At 52.3% G+C, this 23,157-nt stretch overlaps 2 protein-coding genes across 3 annotated transcripts; one reads left to right on the plus strand and one right to left on the minus strand.

Annotated features, from left to right (window-relative positions):
• Positions 1 to 3,196: 3,196 nt before the first annotated feature.
• LOC133281521 (myogenesis-regulating glycosidase-like) lies at positions 3,197 to 6,228 on the plus strand. Its single transcript, XM_061477174.1, has one exon. It carries the CDS (start codon positions 3,877 to 3,879, stop codon positions 5,971 to 5,973), a length of 2,097 nt encoding a protein of 698 aa, XP_061333158.1. The 5' UTR covers positions 3,197 to 3,876; the 3' UTR covers positions 5,974 to 6,228.
• Positions 6,229 to 9,279: 3,051 nt separating this feature from the next.
• On the minus strand, positions 9,280 to 22,562 carry LOC133281572 (myogenesis-regulating glycosidase-like). 2 transcript variants are annotated; one of them, XM_061477298.1, is made up of 2 exons: positions 22,545 to 22,562; positions 9,280 to 14,790 (listed from the first exon to the last, which is right to left on the minus strand). In XM_061477298.1, the coding sequence occupies exon 2, from the start codon at positions 14,651 to 14,653 to the stop codon at positions 12,617 to 12,619; it is 2,037 nt and encodes a 678-aa protein (XP_061333282.1). In that variant the 5' UTR covers positions 14,654 to 14,790; positions 22,545 to 22,562; the 3' UTR covers positions 9,280 to 12,616. The 2 variants fall into 2 exon arrangements, with proteins under 2 accessions (XP_061333282.1, XP_061333281.1); XM_061477297.1 differs by lacking the exon at positions 22,545 to 22,562 and adding an exon at positions 19,178 to 19,383.
• Positions 22,563 to 23,157: the final 595 nt, after the last annotated feature.

Raw genomic sequence — 23,157 nt, forward strand, 5'->3', positions numbered from 1 at the left:
CATCAGCCCTGGCTGCTGCCGGCAGGAATGCTGGTGTGCCTACCTGCACCACATGGATTGCAGAGCAATGGCAATGTCACCTCTCCCTCGCATCCATCCCCCAGCCACTTCCCCCTTGCGTTAAGACATGTTAGCTTTGTAGCTAATCTGTGGCAGCTCACGAAATAACCTTGGCTCTCCCTCGCTCGCCCTCCTTGGCTGCAGCGATAGCAGATACCTCTTTTGTCACGTCATCTATAGACACAGCAAAAACGGTGAGCAAACCTCTCCTGAGCCCCTTTTAGCAATAAATCACCCATACAATGCCTGCGTGTGCCAGGCAGCCATGGGAATCAGAGGTGATGGGAACTGCTTTCTGCTTTGTGTGTGTTTTCTGCTAAAATGTCCCATTTGAAACAGTCTTAAAAGACCTCAGTAAATGATTAATCAGTTCATGCGGAGTTCGACACGGCAATTGTTTATGACCATGACTTACAGATACCTATAGCACTTTCTGCTAGAATGTGCTGTATAGTCTCCCTACAAGTGCCTGTTTGTGACTCCTAAGTGTTTGATAACCCTTATTAAAAGAATCTTAATATACGAAACTAACCCTTTAAAGACAGAATTATTTCCTGATGGGTTGTTTGATGAGTGATCCTCTCCCTGCACCAGCAGGTAGATAAATACAGTTGAAAGGTGAAAGTCTGCCGATTCAGGAATCACATACCTAAGACCTTAACTGAGGACTGACAAGCTTGTGCCACATGTGCCAGGAGGGTTGGGTTGCTGGATATAGATTTGGTCTGGAGGAAGAAGGTTCTGAGGGTACATGTAAAAGGGGTTTAGGTGTGTAGCTGCCCTTTGAGCTGGCTGATGTGTGGTTCATCACTCAAAGCCCTTGCTTAGCTCCTATTTAACTCTAAGAGGGTCTAAAGTCCTGGCTTGTTTTCTGGATATCACTGTGCTGGATATGTCAATGTTTAATTTGTGCATGCTAAGGGCTGCTTAGATCCTTGAGGTGTGGAATACCACCTCCTTTTGGAGGAAGGCCTTGGGGTTCGATGGGGCCAGACCCCTATCAGATTAAGATCTGGTAAAGAAGCCCAAATATAACACAGCAGTGCGTGCATCCCTGGGGCATCTGGATTTTGGGTTGCTATGGAAGCATTCAGCCCATTCTTGCTTGGAAGCGGTTGCACTTTGTGTGGGTTAATTAAGTACTCACCAAAGCACAGAGGCTTTGTTACTATTCACAGGAAAGGGACACTGTGATGCCATAACCCCATGGATGGAGCAAGGAAAAGGCTAGATCTAGGCTCTGGGTCGCCTGTGTGCACTGCTTGTCCGGACTCCTCCTCATCAGCCCCAAGCAGCACTCAGGGTGCCAGCTTGCCACTGGATATTTAATGTTTCCATGAAACACAAGCCTTGCAGCTCAGGAGTCAGCAGCTTTAGAAACTCCCTTACCCTAGTGGGATCTACCCCAGAAACCACAGTTGCATCCTGCTCTGCCGCCAGATGTGTCTACTCTTTCCACTGACCAGTCACATCTCGCCTCTCCTCCATGAGGGGCAGGCCTATGGTGCTCACCACATCATAGGAAGGAAAGAAACCCAAATGGCCCTTGGGACAGTACAGCTTGGCCCAGGAGCCCTGATTCCCTTATATACCATCTTTCTGCCACTGATCTACCCCTGGGGAAAGCGAGTGATTTAAAGCAATTGTCTGGGAGAGAAGTCACTGCATAGGAATCTTACACATCCTTTATTCTTACAGGGATTTTTGAGTCCTACTGAGTCCCTGTGTTTTGATGTGTTTTTGGTTTGGTTTGGGTTGTTTTTTTTGGTTTTGTTTTTGTTTGTTTTGGGTTTGTTGTTTTTTTTTGTGTGTGTGTGTGTGGTTTTGTTTTGTTTTCATTGTGGTTTTGTTTTTTTTTAATGCGCTGTTTAGCATAAAGAAATAAAAGAATAAATAAAAATAAAAAGCAGAATTCCTGGAAAATCGACTTGCCCTGCTTCCCTCTCCCTTCCCCTTCCTTGTTTTTCACCCTGAGAAATGATGGGGCTCATGTTAAAGGAGACTCCTGCCTCCAGGCTGATTGGGAGGGCAAAAGGAGGAAGGAAGAAGAGGGGGAAAGCCCAGAGGGCGGCACCCAGGGATTGATCCAGTGCATCCAGGCAGCTTCAAAGCAAAAAGGCTGTTTTGCAAAAACACCATGGTTTGGCTGGAAACCACCCCCCCCCGTGCTGGAGCTACACAGCTGTGTCAGGAGCCAGCCCAGCACGGGAAGGCTGCCAGCTCTGAGCTCTTTGGGGCTGGCAGAGTGCCCCGAGCACACATGTAACCCAAGCTGCTCCCCAAAACCGTCCCTGGGGCAGCACTGACCTTCCTTCTCTCACCCCCTACCCTTGCCAGGGCTTGCTTGGGAACACTTTTATCCTTTCTTCCTCTTTTTTTTCTCTGCAAAACCTTGCTCACACTGAGACTGGATTACAAATACTGACCGAGTGGCTCATCAGGTGGCTGGGAGGCTGCTGCAATTGACACCAAACTTGGTGACCTCTGGTATTTTAATGGTTCCCAGTGTGGCTTATGATCTCTGTATACTTAGATACTGATGTCATGGCAGTGTGGGTGAATATGCCTGGCACGTATAGCTGGGCACAGCTTGCATGAGCGAGCTGGCTCTTTTTCCTCCTCTCCATACAGGCTACTCCTGCACGTTTTCATCCTATCAGAGCATGCAGACCCCAGGATGTGGACAGGGAAGCTGGGAGGGAGCCCAGTTCCATGGAATACATTGCTTTGAGCCACCTGCATCGGTTTTCCTGCCTGTTGTTTTTGTTGGCAGCAGATGCTCTATCAGATGCTGTGAGCTGCACTGCACTGCCTGGCTTGGTGATGCTTGATGCAGCTGGGGTGTGTGTCACCCTCTTGTGCATTTCTCAGCAAAACCGGCTTTAATGTAGTGCTGGTCTTGCAAAAACTTCAGTTTAACATTCCCATCCTCAGACTCTGTGCCTAAATATCATCCACCTCCACTGCACCATAATGTCTTGCCTGGCACAAGCCTGGGAGTTACAGGAACTGAATTAGGATGAAAAACAGGGAGGCGGATGTAGGGAAACACCCTGTTTTCCCATTGCCAAGAGGGGCTGTCCTAGGGTGATGGCTCCAGGACTGACAACAGTCAGGGCTCTGCCCAGCCATCCTGAAGCAGCGCAGTGCCCCAAAGTGTGTGCATCCCCACGTCCGTGTGCAGGAACAAAGTGCAGGGAGATAAAACATCCCTCTCTGGCTGCATCACTGGAGGATGCTGGGGAACAGCAGGCAGAGGCTGGACACTTCAGCACTGCATTTCTCTCCCTGCATTTGATATGGAGAAGCGGACAGGTGGAGAAATCCAGCAAGGCATATAATTGATGTAAAACCAGATCGGCTTGAGATATCCAGTTTGTAAGCTTGGGTAGCAGCCCCTTTCCCTGGCCCCATCCTCCTCCAGGCTCTGGCTTGACTTCAACCCCTTTACCTTTCCTCTGCAGGATGCAGCAAGGCTGCAGCCAAGACAGGGTCATGGGAATGCTGGCATATCGCTGCTCCAAAAAAGCTCAGCCCAGCTGCCAGTGAACAGGCTGTCACTGCACAGAGCAGAGCAAGCTGGAGAAGCAGGGACAAGGGGAGAGGAGCTATGGCCATTAGCAAGATTTAACTGGCTTTCTGCTGTTTATAACCTTCTGTTTCATTAAATTACATGGCAGGTGTGAGTGGCCAGGCTTTGGAAAGGAGACTGTGAGTATCTTCATGCAGCAGCTTGGATTATCTGTCCACCAGTTGGAGAAAAGCAAAATCATCAGCAAAGTTTCTAACTAGGCATTGGCGCTGTAAAACGGAATAATGGACAGCATGATTACCCACCGTGTGGGAAAACATGGGGATGCTCAAAAGGGAGATGGCAAAGAAAGGTGTTTGCCTGAAAATGTCACACCAGTGAAGCAGAAGCCATCCAAAGAGCTGAGGCCCATGCTCGGGGCCATCTTGCTGGGCCTCATCCTGTTCATCGCCGCAGTGGTGGCCTGGTGCTACTACACGGTGTCCCTGAGGAAGGCGGAGCGGCTCAAGACGGAGCTGATGGACCTGCGTGCAGACGGCTTCGTCATCAGGAACCAGCACGGGGAGGTGGTGTTCCGGCTGGCGTTCCGCTCGGGCAGCCTGGACCTGGAGTCGTGCTCCAAGGAGGGCGAGATCCTGAGCTGCACGCGCTCGGGCCGGGGGCCGCTCAAATTCTTCATCCAGACGGTGAAGCCCAAGGACACGGTGATGTGCTACCGCGTGCGCTGGGAGGAGCTGGCGGACGGCCCCGCCGTGGAGCACACCATGTTCTGGGAGGACGCGCACTGGTACGGGGGCTCCGAGATGAGCACCCAGCACTGGCCCATCCGCCTGGCCGGCTACCAGGAGCCCGTGCCCTACGTGACCAGCGACGTCTACTCCTTCCGCGACAGCTTTGGCGGCATCCTCGAGCGCTACTGGCTCTCCTCCAAGGCGGCCGCCATCAAGATCAACGACTCCGTGCCCTTCCACCTGGGCTTCAACGCCACCGAGCGCACCCTCTTCTTCCAGGCGCGCTACAAGGACTCTCCCTACAAGCCCCCGCCGGGGCAGCAGCCCTTCCCCGAGCTCAGCTACCGCGTCTGTGTGGGCTCTGACATCACCTCCATCCACAAGTACATGGTGCGCAGGTACTTCAACAAGCCCTCCAAGATCCCTGCCGAGAACGCCTTCCGATACCCTATATGGTCCACGTGGGCCCTCTACAAAAAAGATATCAAGCAGGAGAAAGTACTGCATTTCGCAGGAAACATTAAGAAGTACCGTTTTAACTGCAGCCACATAGAAATTGATGACATGTACACACAAGCCTATGGGGACTTTGACTTTGACCCAGTCAAGTTCCCCAATGTGACAGAGATGTTTGCAAAACTAAGGGAAGATGGGTTTAAGGTCACCCTGTGGATCCATCCCTTTATACACACAGATTCCTCTAATTTTGGGGTGGGAATCGAGCGTCAGCTCTTCATCAAGGAGCCATCAGGACGACTGCCGGCCATGGTGGAGTGGTGGAATGGCATTGGGGCCATCCTGGACTTCACCAACCCGGCAGCCCGCGACTGGTTCCAGAGCCACCTGCGCCAGCTCCGACACAAGTACGGCATCTCGTCCTTCAAGTTTGATGCAGGTGAGACCAGCTACCTGCCCAAGCAGTTCAGCACCTTCCGCCCGCTCTCAGACCCCAGCATTTGGTCACGGCGCTACACGGAGATGGCCATCCCCTTCTACGAGCTGGCTGAGGTGCGCGTGGGCTACCAGTCGCAGAACATCTCCTGCTTCTTCCGCATCATTGACCGTGACTCTGTCTGGGGCTACGAGCTCGGCCTCAAGTCCCTCATCCCCACCGTGCTCACCATCAGCATGCTGGGGTACCCATTTGTACTTCCAGATATGATTGGAGGAAACTTCCTCTCTGGCAAGACAGATGGAGCGGTGGAGATCCCAGACCGGGAGCTGTACGTGCGGTGGCTGGAGCTGTCGGCCTTCATGCCCTCCATGCAGTTCTCCATCCCACCCTGGCTCTATGACAAGGAAGTGGTGGAGATTGCGCAGAAGTTCACGGAGCTCCACGAGTCGCTGGTGGCCCCGCTGCTGCTGGAGCTGGCCGGGGAGGTCACCGACACGGGGGACCCCATCATCCGTCCCATCTGGTGGATCTCTCCCCGCGACGAGGCCACGCACAGGATCGACTCCCAGTTCCTCATCGGGGACACCCTCATGGTGGCTCCTGTGCTGGAGATGGGCAAGCAGGAGCGTGACATCTACCTGCCGGCAGGCAAGTGGCGCAGCTACAAGGGGGAGTTGTTTGAGAAGACCCCGGTGCTGCTCACGGACTATCCTGTTGACCTGGATGAAGTCGCCTATTTCCTCTGGGTTTCCTAACTGCCTCCTCCATTAGCTGTGGAATGGCCTCAGGGATTAATGAACCAGTGACTTAAATGGCCTGGTAATTTTAATTGTTTATAAAGTAGAAATACTTCGGTATGAAATCTGAGGAAAACACCTCGACCTTGTTGTGTGTGGCAAGTGCTGTAGAATAACTTACTTATTAAAATATATTGGATCGCTGTCCTTGTTACTACAGTTTGACAAGCACAAAATACAGAAACAATTTCTGCTCGTAATCTTTTCCCAGCAAGAAATGCCTTGCACTCTTCTAGTTTACAAAGGAATTTACATGCAGCCCTTTGTTACCCAGTTTAATGGGTGATCGTTGAGATATTTGTAATTTCATTTACTTGGTGAAGGAGGCAGTTGCAGCAGAGTATGTTTTTACCAAAACAGTCTGTGATTATCCTAAAGATGAAGGCACCCAGTTTCCAGCCTGCTTGTCAGATGGATGCTGATGCAGGAGTAAAGGGATTTGTATTTCCCATGGCTTCAGCTATCTGAGCAAGGAGAAAGAAGCTATAGCACATGGCATGGATTCAGCCGAGCCTGTAAGCTTGTCCTGAAATTTCATGGCAGTCAAGATTAAAACCCAGCACCAAGGCATGAACAGGTTAAGACCTAGTAGGATCCATTTGTCTTTTGGGACCACATCTAGAGCCAAAGTGTGCAATCTGTCAGGTCCCAGGAGAGGACTCAGCCATCATCCTCCTGAGAGGGTTCAGACAATTAGGAAACCAGCCCAAGTGCCTTGCTGCTTCAGTTTCCCCATGCCACCAGCTGTGTTGATGGAGATCCACATGAGCTGGCATCCTTCTGCTCATGGAGGTGACTTCTCCCAGTAGGTGTCTCAGCAGTACCTGCAGGCTTGAAGTGTGCACTCCACTTTTGGTCCAATTTTCTCTGATTTTAGGCAAAGAGAAGTTTAAAAGTTACATGACTGAGCAGTTTAGGAACATCCTGGGGTCTCTGGGCTGCAATGCACCATCCCAAAGTGAGAGACTGATAATTCCTTTGCTGACCCCAGTATGCTGCTAGTAGGCACCTGAGAGGTAAAGCTGTGTGTGGCCCCAAGGCAGGAGAAAGCTGCTTTTTTTAGGAGTTTGCCTAAGAGCTGGTCCATATAAAAAGTAAATAGGAGCTGGAGAATGTCGTACTCACTCCAGAACTGGTTTGGTGCTCAGGTGAAGCATTTCAAAACCACCTCATACCACTGTCACCCATCAGTGGGTCTATTATTTCACCAAGACCCTGCATGGTCACAGCAGCATGAGAGAAGTGCCATGTGGGATGGGCCAGAACATCTTCTAGATGCCTATGAAAGCAGCTGAAGCCACAGCAGTGCTATCACTGGTATGGTGATGAAGAAGGAGAACCCCACTTTAATCCAGGGATGCGAAAGGGAAAGCAGTCTCGCTCTGGCAGTGGTGTCCAGTGATCACACACTATGTCTGGTTCATTACCATGGGCTTTCTCCCACTCCAGGATAGTGGCTTCCACTAATGTATCTCCCCTGAGGACGAGAAAGCATTCAGAAATGCTTTATCTCCCAGCTGCTGTTTTGAAGCCCCAACGGGTCCCTGACAACTGGGCTTGGGGTAACCAGTAAGTATCAGACGGGCCCCAGCAAAATTCCTCTGGCTGTTGTTGCAGCAAGAAAAAAGCTTCCTGGAAAGCTGATGGTCATGGTGGGGGGAGAGATGGGAGAGCCAGGCTTCAGCCCCATCAACTGCGTCTCTGTCCTCTAATCAGTGTGCTCCGTATGCACACACACAGCTCTTCCACCCACCTGCATCACAGGCTAGGGGGAATTAAACAAGCATCACAGAGGCTTCCTGCAAACTCCAGGGATGTTTTGAGCTGCCTGGTACCATTTGGCTGAAAAATCTCTCACCCAAATCACCATCCCTTTCCAAACTTTCTCCCAGTGCCTTTTCCTCCTGCCCAGCCAAGCCACAGGGAGCCACAGGGGACCAGTGCCAGAAGCACCCTGTGTGCAGGTGGCACCGTGGCCTCCTGTCTGCACTGGGGCTGTGTGCTGCCAGAAGGACATCTTGTTTGCCTTGCTAGCTTCAGTCCTGGCTGTTTTATTTTGCACTCCCCGCACTAAGCAAAGGCTGTTTCCTGGAGGTGCTGGTGACAGGGGACTCTCCCCAGCCCACTGCTCAGCACAGGCTGCCTGTTTTCTAGGGAAGGGAGTGTATATTGCCCTTAAATCTTTAATGATCGCTGAACAAAAAAATCATCCAGTCGTACTGACAAAAAGAATAGTATCAGAATAAATTAAAATCACTGCTTTTCTCTACTTGGTCTCTGGGATTTTGCATCTTTATGGCTCTCCCAGTGTGAGGGATTTGCAGGCTGGCAGCTTCCATCCAGCTCAGGATGAGCTGCGATTGAGGGGGTTGGTTTTTCCCTGAGGCTGCCAGCCCCACGGCACAGGATAACCTGACTCTGCTGTCAGGCTGTCCTTTCACCATAGTGCTCCCCAGCCTTGGTTTCTGCCTGCCGATCTGTTGTTTTTTCTCTTACTTTTAATAAAAACTTTGATTTTGGGCAGGGATGGACATGCTCCTGGCCAGGATCTCATGGGTCAGCAGCCACTGCTCTGCTGTCACCCATAGGCACCTCCTTGAACACAAAGCAGGCTGTGGTTTATGCAGTAACAGCAGGAAGGGCAGGAAAAACATTGTGTGGGGCAAAGTGGGTAGTGTGGGTCCAGGCAACTCTTAAATGAGTTTCACTCACTGCTTTTATGCCACTGCCATGGCCTCAAATGTCTACTCCATCTGGTAAGGGGGACCCAGGGGCACTGGGGACAGGCAGAGCCTGGGTGGACACTCCTGGAGAGCCCAAGGGAAACCAAGAGCAGGCTCCTCTTCTTCAGCACCTACAAACCCCCCAGTCAGTGTCAGTGTGCCTTTTTGGGGTGGATGTCAGCAGAAATAGGGGTGTGATGGTCCGGGCCCCACTCCTGGGGGCAGTTGCAATGTGGGGGTTTGCCTGAACATGGTTTTCTCCAGCCCCAAAGAACAGTTATTCCCTTTGCTGTCAGTACACAAAGGAGGGTGATCCAGTGGGTTGTCTCCACATCCTCATCTCCTGCCACCACTGCAACACAAGAGTGGGGTGGCTGCCAGCTCCTCCCTAGGAAACACACATCAAAGCTGCAAGGTGCAAGCTTTAAATAAACCGGCAATCTCAATTCTGACTTCAATGAAGTCTACGGTGAAAAAAGCCCCAAGTCTGCCTGTACCCCCAGGCCCATGTACTTGGTACAGATGGACACAGTCAAACTGCTTTTTGTTTTCCAAAATTTTATATCAATCAAGGCAATTCATGTTACAGTTCTGTCTTCATGACAATTAAGAATTAGAAAAGTGGTTAAAAACAAACTCACCAGCCTAACAGTCCAACACACAACAGCATGTACAAACACAAGCATCCAGAAAACCCGATACACGACACTGCAAGCTTCAACCTTCAATCACACAGGCAGCACTTTTGCCTGCTGCTCAGTGGGCTGGAGTGGAAAAGACTGAATTAGCTTCCAAAACTGTTTCAGCCTTTTCCTTGGCTGAGTCAAACTAAACGCTGCTCTGGCCAGTGACCCATAGTGTCAATCACAGGAATCTCCTTAGTAGCAGTTCCCAAGGTGTCTGTGCACAGAATACTTGTGGTCTGTGAGGTCCCAGAGGTTCTCAAGTCCTGCAGTGCTACAGCGTAGTGTTAGAAATAGTGGTTTTGGTAGAGTTGGATGGAAAGGGCACCTAGAAGCCTGCTGTTGAGGCACCACTGCTGAGACTCTCCCCAACATGCAGGGAAGGCTTGGTGCCATGCACCCACAGAGAGCCACCTATTTTTCAGCATCATCTTTTGTCACTTCTTGCCCTTTCTCCTAGCTGGAACACTGAATGTGCTCTAACAACAGCATTTAGAAAAATAAGGGTACTCCATAATCTTACCCATTTATTCATGTAGTTAAATAAAAGAAAATGAAAAGTTTGATAACAAAATCATTTCTTTTGAGGGGAAGGGAAGGAAGACAGTGTGTCTAATGGAGAATTTCCTCCATGACCTTCCTGCCAGTGCCCAAAATTACTGCGAGGAGATTGAAGGCACTCGTCTGGCTGCTCCCATCATTTTAATGATAAAGGCATACTAACAGGAATGCTGTGTTTTCATTCACGTAGCCTCATGCCTTGTAAGTGAGGGATGCAATAGGTGGCACAGCAGAGACAGAAGAGAAGAAGACATGCAACATCTCCTGGTCACACTGGGATCCTTCCCATGAAGTCCTGGGTGAAGGATCCCACTTCTTCACTGGCCGATGAGCCATGCAGCAACATCTCCTCCACCCAGTGACTCCCATGCCAAAGGAGGACATGGATTTCACAAGCAAAGGTGGAAAGGGAAACGATGGAGCCCCTCAAAGCGTGACCTTTACGCATTTCTGGGGCTGGAGAAGCCTACTCTGCACCCTGTCCTCCTTGGAGGATGTGGTCAGATTCACCTCCAGGAGCTCCTCGCCTTCACCTCCACACTCCAGTCCAATGGCCAAATCCTGCCAGTGCCCTGATGACTGATGGTAGAGCTCCAGGATGAATTCTTTGGCAGAGGCTGTCCGTAAATTGTAATATAACCACTATTTGCACTGGTGGCAGGGAAAAACCTGAGTCCTTCATAGTTAAAAGCCACAAGAAACAGTCTTTGAGACATGCTTGTGCTCCAGCTGGGCAGGGACTACAGGGCTCCCCTGCATCTTATTCAGGCTGAAAAGCTGAATGATGCAGGGCAGATTCAGACCTCAAGGGATGCTCCGAAGAGTCCATCAGACTGGACTTCCTCACTCCCTAACTATGAAAGCATTTCATATTTGCCCCAAACACCTAAATTTCTATTCCTGGACCCCAGCACAACCCACCCCTAGGTTTAATGCATCTCCTTCTCTGCCTCCTGCAAAGACCAGTGTCAGGAGAAGGGCTTTGAGAAAAATCCTCACTACCCAACCCTAGCCAAAACACAGCACCATCTCCCTGATTGGCAGACTCGCACCAGGCCCATGCTCAGCCCAGACACAACCCCATGGGAAACCCCACAGATCCTGAACTCTCCTTGGCTGGCCATAGCCTGGCAGGGTGCCCCAAACCTTCCTACCCGACACAGTTCAGTTATACAGAGGCTCATTACAAATTCAGGGGCTGAACCATGCTCCCAAACAGGGCACAGCTGGGAATGTCCTGCCCTGGGCAGGAAGGCTTCCAGACCTCATTCCTGTTTTCTTTGTCTCAGAGATTGCCCACAGCTCTCTGTAAATGCATCTTCCCTTAAAAAGCCAAATGGGAAAGCTGGAAAAGAGATATGTCTGCAGCTCCATCCTGGCTGCAGGGACTTTGAATGCAGGACCACATCACCCCATGTCCCCTCAAGCACCTCTGACAACAACCCCGCCTCCAGCACCACAAACACTGCTTAAGGAAGGTCCCTAATTCTCCCAGAGAGAGAGGAGGGCTGCTTCAGAAGAAAACCTCAACGAAATGATCACCTCTAGCCTGAGACAGCGATGGATATGAGGTTAAATTCATGGTAGATGAGGACATTTCCGCGGGTGCAGCGAGAACACCCGCTGGCACAGACCCATCAGTGCAAAAGCCGGTGTTTTCCACCCACCAGCAAGCTGGCTAGTAGCAAACATCACCACCAACCCAAGGCGTGTGCTGCTCCCTCTCGGGAACCGGCTGTTGCCAGGGAAGAGCTGCACGTTCTTTTTGAGCAGAGCTTTGCTCCAGGCAGTCCTGCCAGCAACAAACCTGAAAGCTCATTTGTCCTTAAAACCCAAAACGGATGGTATCAGCAGGATAATCATGTAATGACGAGGGGACATAAATGCTTTATGAAGACTAATGGGGCATGCTGGTAGGGACAGTGCTGTTCTAGGAAACGCAATGTTGACACCCGAGGCAAAACACAAAAGCAACTGCCTAGCAGCTGGGGTTAAATGGGCAAGGAGGTGGGGTGCAGGAAGCAACATGCAGCCGGTACAGTTAATACCTGGATGTCACGCGAGTAACCTGGCCTGCCTGGTATCCAGGAAAGCAGGAGCATGGGGCAAATGTCAGTCCAGTGGAACACTAGACCAAAAGGGGAAAAAAATGTGCATGTGTATGCATCTCTAGTTTGTCTTCTGCTCTTAAAAAGGCCCTTTTAAATATACTTGCCTTATTATAAAACTTATGGCAAGCACTGCTGTAGCAACCCTCCCACATCACACAATCCCATGTCCTCCCACGAGATAAGAAACATTCCCACTGGCACTAACCAACCTTCACCTCTTGAAATCCTTGCGAACTGTAAAGGAAATGGGTTTACTATGTGCCTGCAGACAGACTGATAGCTCCTTCTTGACCTGTACAGAGAAAATTCTGCATACTGGAACCCAGCTGGAGTCTCCCGTATGAACCGAATTAATAGGAAAAATCACCCCCCCCTTCAAATAAAAAAATCACCCCAAGGACAGTGAGTCCATTTAATTCCGTTCCTCATCCCCAGTCTCAAACTAAATGTGCAATTAGAATTGTTATGTATGACATAGTCCTAGGTAAGGCATGGTGATCCCCAAAAGTGACGGAGAAAGCTCTTAGGAAACCCAGAGGAAATAGGCGACTTCATCCAGGTCAACAGGATAGTCCGTGAGCAGCACCGGGGTCTTCTCAAACAACTCCCCCTTGTAGCTGCGCCACTTGCCTGCCGGCAGGTAGACGTCACGCTCCTGCTTGCCCATCTCCAGCACAGGAGCCACCATGAGGGTGTCCCCGATGAGGAACTGGGAGTCGATCCTGTGCGTGGCCTCGTCGCGGGGCGAGATCCACCAGATGGGACGGATGATGGGGTCCCCCGTGTCGGTGACCTCCCCGGCCAGCTCCAGCAGCAGCGGGGCCACCAGCGACTCGTGGAGCTCCGTGAACTTCTGCGCAATCTCCACCACTTCCTTGTCATAGAGCCAGGGTGGGATGGAGAACTGCATGGAGGGCATGAAGGCCGACAGCTCCAGCCACCGCACATACAGCTCCCGGTCTGGGATCTCCACCGCTCCATCTGTCTTGTTGGGGAAAAAATTCCCCCCGATCATGTCAGCAGATATGAAGGGGTACCCCAGCATGCTGATGGTGAGCACGGTGGGGATGAGGGACTTGAGGCCGAGCTCGTAGCCCCAGACAGAGTCACGGTCAATGATGCGGAAGAAGCAGGAGATGTTCTGCGACTGGTAGCCCACGCGCACCTCAGCCAGCTCGTAGAAGGGGATGGCCATCTCCGTGTAGCGCCGTGACCAAATGCTGGGGTCCGAGAGCGGGCGGAAGGTGCTGAACTGCTTGGGCAGGTAGCTGGTCTCACCTGCATCAAACTTGAAGGACGAGATGCCGTACTTGTGTCGGAGCTGGCGCAGGTGGCTCTGGAACCAGTCGCGGGCTGCCGGGTTGGTGAAGTCCAGGATGGCCCCAATGCCATTCCACCACTCCACCATGGCCGGCAGTCGTCCTGATGGCTCCTTGATGAAGAGCTGACGCTCAATTCCCACCCCAAAATTAGAGGAATTGTAGTTTATGAAAGGGTGAGTCCACAGGGTGACCTTAAACCCATCTTCCCTTAGTTTTGCAAACATCTCTGTCACATTGGGGAACTTGACTGGGTCAAAGTCAAAGTCCCCATAGGCTTGTGTGTACATGTCATCAATTTCTATGTGGCTGCAGTTAAAACGGTATTTTCTGATCTTTTCGGCGAATCGCAAGAGTTTATCCTGGTCGATATCATTCTTGTAGAGGGCCCACGTGGACCATATGGGGTATCGGAAGGCGTTCTCGGCAGGGATCTTGGAGGGCTTGTTGAAGTACCTGCGCACCATGTACTTGTGGATGGAGGTGATGTCAGAGCCCACACAGACGCGGTAGCTGAGCTCGGGGAAGGGCTGCTGCCCCGGCGGGGGCTTGTAGGGAGAGTCCTTGTAGCGCGCCTGGAAGAAGAGGGTGCGCTCGGTGGCGTTGAAGCCCAGGTGGAAGGGCACGGAGTCGTTGATCTTGATGGCGGCCGCCTTGGAGGAGAGCCAGTAGCGCTCGAGGATGCCGCCAAAGCTGTCGCGGAAGGAGTAGACGTCGCTGGTCACGTAGGGCACGGGCTCCTGGTAGCCGGCCAGGCGGATGGGCCAGTGCTGGGTGCTCATCTCGGAGCCCCCGTACCAGTGCGCGTCCTCCCAGAACATGGTGTGCTCCACGGCGGGGCCGTCCGCCAGCTCCTCCCAGCGCACGCGGTAGCACATCACCGTGTCCTTGGGCTTCACCGTCTGGATGAAGAAGTTGAGCGGCCCCCGGCCCGAGCGCGTGCAGCTCAGGATCTCGCCCTCCTTGGAGCACGACTCCAGGTCGAGGCTGCCCGAGCGGAACGCCAGCCGGAACACCACCTCCCCGTGCTGGTTCCTGATGACGAAGCCGTCTGCACGCAGGTCCATCAGCTCCGTCTTGAGCCGCTCCGCCTTCCGCAGGGACACCGTGTAGTAGCACCAGGCCACCACTGCGGCGATGAACAGGATGAGGCCCAGCAAGATGGCCCCGAGCATGGGCCTCAGCTCTTTGGATGGCTTCTGCTTCACTGGTGTGAAGTTCTCAGGCAGGAAGGTGTACATGGTGCTCCCTTTTCACTATTGCTTTTTGCAGAGGTGTGGGAAGGAAGATCGCTTTGCAGCAATCCTGGTGCTCTTAGGAGAAGAAAACGGGTTGTTAGGAAAGTTCCCACCTCCACTGAGCCCCACGGCACCTGTCTCTGAAAAAGAAGAGGATATATAAATAGTCTCAGCAGAACTTTTTAATCAAGGTATAGCTTGCCATCCATTTGCCGTCTCAGTTTCACTAGCTCCCCTTGGACCCTCACTGCCTGTAGCTGTACGCCGAGTACCAGATACCATCTCCAGTTACCCTGGTCAGACAACACGTGCAAAGAACACCCTTGAGCCACACGCATATAACAACCCCAGGGCAACAAAGACCAGATCATTGCCATAATTACTGTTGCTTTGTTGGGAAGACTTTCAGTGGAGACAGGGAGCGGGTAGAAGAAGGATGAGCAGGAGATCCATCAGCCCCACTGACAGATTAAGGGACAGGGCTAACTAAGAGCCATGGAAAAAGACACCATATAATGAATTCCAGGCAGCACGCCTAATTTCAATCTAACTGCCTCCTTGGCAGATTTAACTCAGTTTATCCGCAGCACCATCCCCTCCCTGTCCCCGGCATGTCCTGGCTGCCCCAGCCTGCTGATGCTTTGCAGTGAAGGTAGGTAAATGCCCTCACCTCCACAGCTCCAGGATGGCCAGATGGGGCTGAGGAACTGGTGGCTCACTGCTGGTTTGGGGATTGCATGCATGGGGTGTGTGGAGGGACTGCATCAGCATCAGGATGGCTCGCTCCTGCCGCGGACACAGACCCCTGCAATGGCTCCAGATGGGAGGAAAGCTAATGTATTGGGGAGTGAGTGGTGCAGGGCCTCCAAAGGGCTCTTCCTCTATCCAGCACGGCTCCAGTCTGCTTCCCCTGTGTGGCCCCAGGGATGCGGGCTGTGCCAGGAGCCTAATGGCTTCTCCTTGGCTGCGGGCTGGTTGGGCTCGGCCAAGCACAGTGCCTGGGATCCAGAGGGGAAAAGCAAAGTAAGGACAGAGAGGAGTGAGAAACAAGCCTGTCTGCAGGAGCAGGGGAAGGAGAGGAGCTGTACGGCTGCAGACACGCCGGCCAGTACCTGTCAGCTCAGAGCAAAAAGGAGGAAAAAACCACTCTGTGTGGGCACAAATGATGCTGGTTGCAGTCACTCTGTCTGAATGGATTGTGGTTTTTAAAAGAGAGGAAGAAAAGGATCCAAAAATGAAACACTGAACCCTCTCCCTGCCACAGGTGTGACAAGCTGGAGCACATTTACCCTGTAACTCAAACAGATCTGCCTCTCCAAAACTGGACAAGTAAAGCAGAAAGGGCACCTATTCCACTGTGGGTATGCCCCAGAGTAAACCCAGCGTGACATCTTTGCACAGGCTCAACAAAACATACAGCATTTTATGTTCATCTTGAACCATGTATTGGGCCAGACTTTGCAGCTGGGGATATTTTTCTGTAGCTGGCCGTGTCATTTTAACCTTCCCCTGGGAGCTGGTAACTTTCTAGACTGCCAGTTGCTTTAAATGGGATTACAGTGGCATTAGGAAGCGATTAGCCTGAACAGGCGATAGGTTTAGCTAAATGACTTGTCCCGTGTCCAAGCCCCACAGAGCCCTCACTCGCCAGCACTGAGCTTCAGCACGGGATGGGGTCAGCTCCAGTCACCCCTGTGTCACAACTGTGTCACCCAGAGATGGATCCTGCCCCCCAGGAGGGGAACGGAGCCCCCACCACCAGCATATGTGATGCGAGGCTAGCTGAGCCCAGCAAGAACTGGGCAATAAAGGCAGGGAGGAGATGGTGGTAGGAAGATGCTGTGATTGGGATAAGCCTTCATCCCCTCTTATTAACCCCGCCTTGGCATTTAGAGTGAACCAGAAGCAGCGCAGGATTGTACCAGTGATGGTGGGAAGCAAGGTCTGAATCATAAAATCATAGAGTTGTTTTGGTTGGAAGGGACCTCAAAGCTCATCCAGTTCCAGTCTCCTACCACGGGGCAGTGACACCTTCCACTAGAGCAGGTTGCTTCAAGCCCTGTCCAACCTGGCCTTGAGCACTGCCAGGGATGGGGCATATATAATAATTTAAGAGGCATAATAATACTATTTTAATGGGACATATATAATAATTGAAGAAGGGTCCTGGCCAAATCGGCACAGATGAGCAAAGCTGCAAGTAGCAGGATGCTTCTGGAAATACAGATCCCAAATGAGCTCCCTCCCTCTCAGCACCAGGAATTTTTGGGATGCTGGAGAGGGAGGTGCAAATACCTGTCACTACGCCTCTGTCTCATGCATGCGATATCTGGGGACAGCAACGCTCAAGGGAGGAAAATGTAAAACGCAGCCTCCACCAAGCAGGACTTGCAAATTATTTGGGAAAATAATTTTTTAAAGTTTTCAAGTTTTCAAAGAAAAAAAGGAGGAAATAAGTGGTGTTTTCTTTCCCGGCTCTCATTTAGGACTTTAAGTCCCCAGAATGGCCAATATTGGCACTGTGGGGGCAGCCACCTCCTCACTCCATGGAAGATTTCTGGATTTTCTTCTCCCTTTCAAGAAACCAGTTTATTATTTATGAACTACTTTGAAGCTGCTCTATTTTTAGGCTGTTTCTTTCTTTTCCCTGCCATGGGCTGGAGCTCATGACATGCAAGAAGGAGCTGTCAATGGCACTGCCAGTAGAGAAGTAATGTGTTTTTTAAGACAGGTTTTGCAGTTTTGTGTGGCTCTTGGGCACAAATCTGCTCAGAGGGATGTGCAAGCCGGGTGTCTGAGCTGGTGGATTTAATCCTGCTCCTGTTGCTGTCTGGGCCAGGATCAAACCCCTGTGGCTGCCCTGGGCTGATGGACATCACCCACTTGGGTACCACTCCAATAAAGACGTGAAGAAGGGTGTTTGCAGGCATCACCCAGCACACCAATGCACTATGGAGGTCTCCAAAACCCAGATCTGCTTTATGCCCATCCAGTCCCTCTATTTTTTTGCAGTGTTAACAAAATGTACATTCTCCAGTTGGTGATTTGGGAAGTCTCCCAATTCCAAGCTCCCTGGAGATGCCTCCTGCCTCACACGAGCTGCAGCCCGCAGAGGTGCCTTTGCTTATGCAAAGCCTGTTTCAACACCTTTTATCCTTAATGCAAACATGTTATTTTGCTCCAAGATGACATTGTGGTGACCTCTAGCTCCTCAAGGAAACAAAAAAATAAAACAGAAAATGGGAGGGTTTCAAAGCCAAGCAGCATGTTTGCAGCTTGCTGCGCTGAAGTGTCCCAGCTGACCCAAAACACAGCTTTTTCTTCCTGCTCTGTGGGAGCAGCGAGGCATCTTGCCTCAGCTCGAGGTGAAAGCAACACATCTGAGCAGGACACACTTTAAGGAGTAAAAATAAAACTCCATTTTTTGACCGCTTCTATTTTTACCAACACTGCTGCTAACCACAGGCTGCGAGACGCACAGCACCACTAACCCCAGCAACTTTGCAATTAGGACATTCGTTTAAAGAGGGTCAATAACATGTAATTGGTCCCTATTGCCCTGGCAGGGTCAGGTCTGAACCATGCTGGGGTAATGGTTGTGCCAGGGACACATATGCATTTTGCACACCGGGATGCTGGGAAACCCTCCCCTCTGGTGCAAGCTGCTGCCACCTCCTCCCCAGACACCTTGACAAGAGTTGAGCTGAGGAAATGCTTCAGATTTCATTGGGAGGCATCTCCAACTCCATAAAAGAGCAGGGAATTAGGATGGGAAATTAAAGGGAAAATTACTTCTCTGCAGAACAGCTGTGGGGGTGAAAAACTTCCACGTGCCCACTCTGCAATCTGCCACGGGGGGACCAGCCTTACAAAAGGGACTTTGCAAACCTGAGATGGGGGGATGAGCAAACACTTCCCATGGGTTTAATTTCCCTTTGAGGGGTCTCTAGCAGCACTGGAGTTCTCTTTCTGGAGTGAAGTGCGAAATCACCATTCCAGACACTTGTCACTGATGGGAGTGGGTAGGACAGACAGGGGCACTCCGTACCAGAACAGGGCACAGGGCTGATCCCCACACTGCTCCATATACACCCCATGAGCTCCTGCCATGGGTCAGAGATTCCTGACCAATTCCTCCCCCAACCCCACACAGCCAACCACAAGGATCACCTCAAGTACTGCACAGGATCACCCCAGGGCCCTGGGTTTGTCCCTGCAGCGGGGTTAATGTGGGTGACAGAGACCCCCAGCCAACGGCAGTGACCCTGCTTTAGCAGGACAGGGACAGTGTGGGGGATACAGTGCCCCCTTCCAAAGGGATCCCCACCTTCACTGTCCCTGCTGAGGTCCCAGCAGGAAATGACACTGCCTGGTTTAAAAGGCTGTGGTAGGGGTGCAGTGGGGTCACTCCTGCAAAGTGACCCATGCTTGCTCTTGGGGCTGCCGCTTGCATATCGCTCAGGTGCTGGGTACGGAAAGCCCTGAGGAGGCAGCTCATCCCACCGGGGACCTGGAACTGGTACTCACCCATCCATTGCCTCTCGGGGATCGCTGCCTGCCGCCTGCCTCCACCACAGATGTCTTTTTAAGCACACAAAACCTGATTGCTGCTACGTCTCCACATCCCCACCAGCTCCGTCCTCTCCATCGCTCAGGGTGCCTCGGGGGTACGAGCTGGATGCGGCCCGAGCAGCGTGTGTCCTGGGCAGGAGGAGGGGACCAGCACGTCACCGGCGTGCTCCTCAGGCACCGTGACGGATGCGTGAGCAGCCAACCCTCCGGTCGGGGTGTGCTGAGGCAGCGACACGCAGCCAAGAGGCGGCTGCCGCAGACATCACCGTGCTGCAAAGGGCATGAGCACTCCGAGATGTGGGATTCAGGCTGGCATCTCACCTCCCTGCCAGGTGAGCTGGCAAAGGCTCGTCCCCTCTTGCATTCACAGGCTCCCCGGAATCAGAGAGCAAAGTAAAAACCAACCCGGGGTTTCGCTTCTTTCCTTTCTCAAGTGTTGTGGTTTTAAGCAGAGTCATGATTCAGCAGGGTAACGAGGGTGCCTTGAGTGAAAGGAGACAAGCATCCCGCGCTGCTGCTGGCTGGTTTGTAAACCAGGATTAAACAGCACCGGGCACTCAGAGGATAAACCCCAAATCCGAGGTGGCCACGTGGGTACAGAGCTCATCTGCAAAGTGCAGACAGGCTGACAGCACCCTGCTCCGTCTGTGAGAGCAGACAGGAGATTTGAGGCTGCGGTATTAACTCTGTCCAGCCTTAAATACACACCTATATCGTAGGAATCATCAGTTTACAGCCCAGTTATGTCCCTTAAAGCTGCCAATGTCAAGGGATGCTCCAAACCCATTTAGACACCTCATCTAGTGTCTGGCCATGAATACAAAAAAGTCACTGGAGTCAGCTGTGGCAGCAGATGACTTAATATTTAACATCCCTGACAATTCCCCCTTTACAAGGCTGACTTTGTTCTTCACCCTATGCTAATTATTAAGATGAAGTTTTAATAAGCTGGGTTTTCACTTTAAACCTGCACACCACTTGCAGTGCTGCCCGCTCATGACTAAACCATGACCAAGGGCTCTTGCTCTGCCCTGCCTGGAGGCACATCAGTTTGTCTGAGCTGCAAGGATTTATGGAGACGGAAAACAAAGTGAGCTCTCCTGGTCCAAAGTGCATTGGGCACGTGGGAGAGAAAGCTCCAGTGCTCTCCCTTCAAGGACATATCTGTGTTCACCTCGGAGATGTCCTACAGCACCTGGGGGCGCAGGAGGCAGCCTAGCCCCAAAGCTGCAGTCCACGGGGTAGCCCTGAGCCCAGCAGCCAGCTCCTAGGCACTTGTGGGGCCAGCGTTTCTTGGGGAGGCACCCACTAAACCCACCAGCTTGCACCTGACAGTGGTGAAACACCAAACACAAGGGGTTCTACATGCCAGCATACTGGGATGATATAAACCTCTACCCAAAAAGAGAAATAAAAGCAATAACTGCAGTATAATTTCAGCGCTGCCATCAAAGGAGCCAGGAAGAAGCAAGTTGTGGCCCAACGGGGCTGGTCCAGCAGGCAGGCTTATGAACCCCCAGTGCAAAGCATCAGTCTGCTGTTAAAAAAAGCATGACTATCAGGTCGAGGGAGGTGATCCTGCCCACTCTGCTCTCGTGAGACCTCACTTGGAGCACTGTGTGTAGTTCTGGTGTCCCCATCATAAGAAGGACATGGAACTGTTGAAGCAAGTCCAGAGGAGGCCACGAGGATGATCAGGGGACTGGAGCACCTCCCGTATGAAGACAGGCTGAGAAAGTTGGGGCTGTTCAGCCTGGAGAAGAGAAGCTGCGTGGAGACCTCATAGCAGCCTTCCAGTATCTGAAGGGGGCCTACAAAACTGCTGGAAAGGGACTCTTCACCAAGGACTGTGACGATAGTACAAAGGGTAATGGGTACAAGCTTAAACGGGAGATTTAGGTTAGATATAAGGCAGAAGTTCCTCCCTGTGAGGGTGGCGAGGCACTGGAACAGGTTGCCCAAGGAAGTTGTGGCTGCTCCATCCCTGGCAGTGCTCAAGGCCAGGCTGGACAGAACCTTGAGCAACATGATATAGTGTGAGGTGTCCCTGCCCATGGCAGGGGGTTGGAACTGGGTTATCTTAAGGTCATTTTCTACCTAAACCATTCTATGATTCTATGATTCTATTAGCTTATTTCATTTGCCACATGTGCCATGTATGATACACAGCCATGAAGATTTTGGTGTCTTTTGCTCCCCCAGTCCACTTCCTGCTGGTACAAGATGTGCATCATCTACCACTCTATCACTCCAACAACCTTCTCCCCAGTGCTGCCGCCAGCATTCATCTCACTCTTGCTCGTCTCCATCCTCCAAGACAAAACCACCCCACAGTGGGGCTTGGTGCCCCATTTTACTCTCCCCAGATCCCTTCTTTAAAGAGCTGATTCAGCGCTTTGGGAGCCCTCAACATTTCAGATGCTGAGGCAAGTTGAAACACAAGCTCACTCCAACATCCAAGTGCTACAATGCAATATGGGGAAGAAATGGAAACCTAAGCACATCCCTGTGGCACAGCCCTTGCAATTTTCCAGACATGAAATCACCATGAAACTTCAGCTCCAGAGAGTGGCAATGGACCTGAGCTGGTGACTCAGGACTCCAAATTCGCATCTGCATACAACCGTCAAGGGTGCTGGACAACCTTAGGCCCAATGCAGTCGTCAGTCCCTTAAAGTGCTTCCCCTGGCAGCTCTTTCGTGTGCAGATGCAGCCATGCAGACACAACCCCTCAGCCCTCATCCCCCACTGGGCTGTGGGTACCTGCTGCACCGGGTGCCCGTTAGGGGATCCCAAGAAGGGAAGAGAAAGAGAAGGACGGATTTGTGCTTTCTAAACCAGTTTTGGCCACTCATTGCCTCTGCCAGCACTTGCTGATGGAGGAGCCGTCCCAGAAAGCTCTCCAAACCCGACCCAGTACGTTGCACAACGTGCTGCAAACCCCATCTGCTCAAGTTTTCACTGCCGAGCATCTGTCTAGCGGCAGAAGTTGGAGCCGCACCTTGCAAGTGGAGCCGGGGACGTGTCTCCGGGCTCTGTCAACGTTCTCCGGGCGGCAAGCCTCCTCCTACCCACCGCAAGAAACGCTTGTGCAGCTCCTGCACCCCGGAGTGCGGGCGGCTGCCCCGCACGGTCAGGGTGACCGTGACCCCCCCCCCCCCGCTCCAACGGGCCCCCCACTACCTGCGCTCTGCGGGACCGGGCACCCCCGTCTCTGCCTCCAACCCCGGTCATCCCCCCCCGGGGCCGCGCACCCCAAACCCGCCCGGGGGCTGCTGCATCCTCCCCTGTGCGGGCTCAGCGCCGGGGGCCCCGCACTTACCGGCAGCGGGGCACCGGGGCCAGGCGCGGCCGGCGGCGGCTGCAGCGGTTCCGGGGTTGGGCGCTCCCCGCGGCGCAGCCCCGCCCCGCCTCGGACCGGCCCCCAGCCGCGGACCGGCCCCCATCCCTGCCCGCGGCTCCCTGCGGGGACCGGCGGTTCGGTCCCGGTCACGTTGAGGTTAATAGCGGGGGGACGTTCTGTTTGTGTTCGTGCAGCTGGGGGTGTGACGGTGTGTTTCTCAGGCCATAGACCTTGGGGAGAAGCCAAGTGGGAGCTGGCGTGACCTAATTTGTACTTTATTTTTAGGGGTATGTTTTGTTTTGGATGAGTTCGCTGTTGCATCTAACCCCTCACCCTCTTACAGGGTGGGTGGTTTGATTTTGGTATCGATAGCGGGATATAGGAGGTTATTGAGTTTGGAGGCTTCTTTTCATAGCATCACGGGAAGGTTTTGGCTGGGAGGGACTTAAAAGCTCATCCAGTTCGAACCCCCACCCACAGGACACCTTCCACTAGAGCAGGTTGCTCCAAGCCGCTGTGTCCAACCTGGCCTTGAACACTGCCAGGGATGGGGCAGCCACAGCTCCTCTGGGCACCCTGTGCAAGTGCCTCA

This window comes from Pezoporus flaviventris, unplaced genomic scaffold (genome assembly GCF_033815535.1).
Source record: "Pezoporus flaviventris isolate CSIRO_AGI_PZ_B2104156 unplaced genomic scaffold, CSIRO_AGI_Pfla_v1 ptg000100l, whole genome shotgun sequence".
Lineage (NCBI taxonomy): Eukaryota > Metazoa > Chordata > Aves > Psittaciformes > Psittacidae > Pezoporus > Pezoporus flaviventris.

Excerpts from the sequence above, each read along its gene's own strand:
- LOC133281521 (XM_061477174.1), top strand. The coding sequence starts at position 3,877 with ATGGACAGCATGATTACCCACCGTGTGGGAAAACATGGGGATGCTCAA.
- LOC133281572 (XM_061477298.1), bottom strand. The coding sequence starts at position 14,653 with ATGTACACCTTCCTGCCTGAGAACTTCACACCAGTGAAGCAGAAGCCA.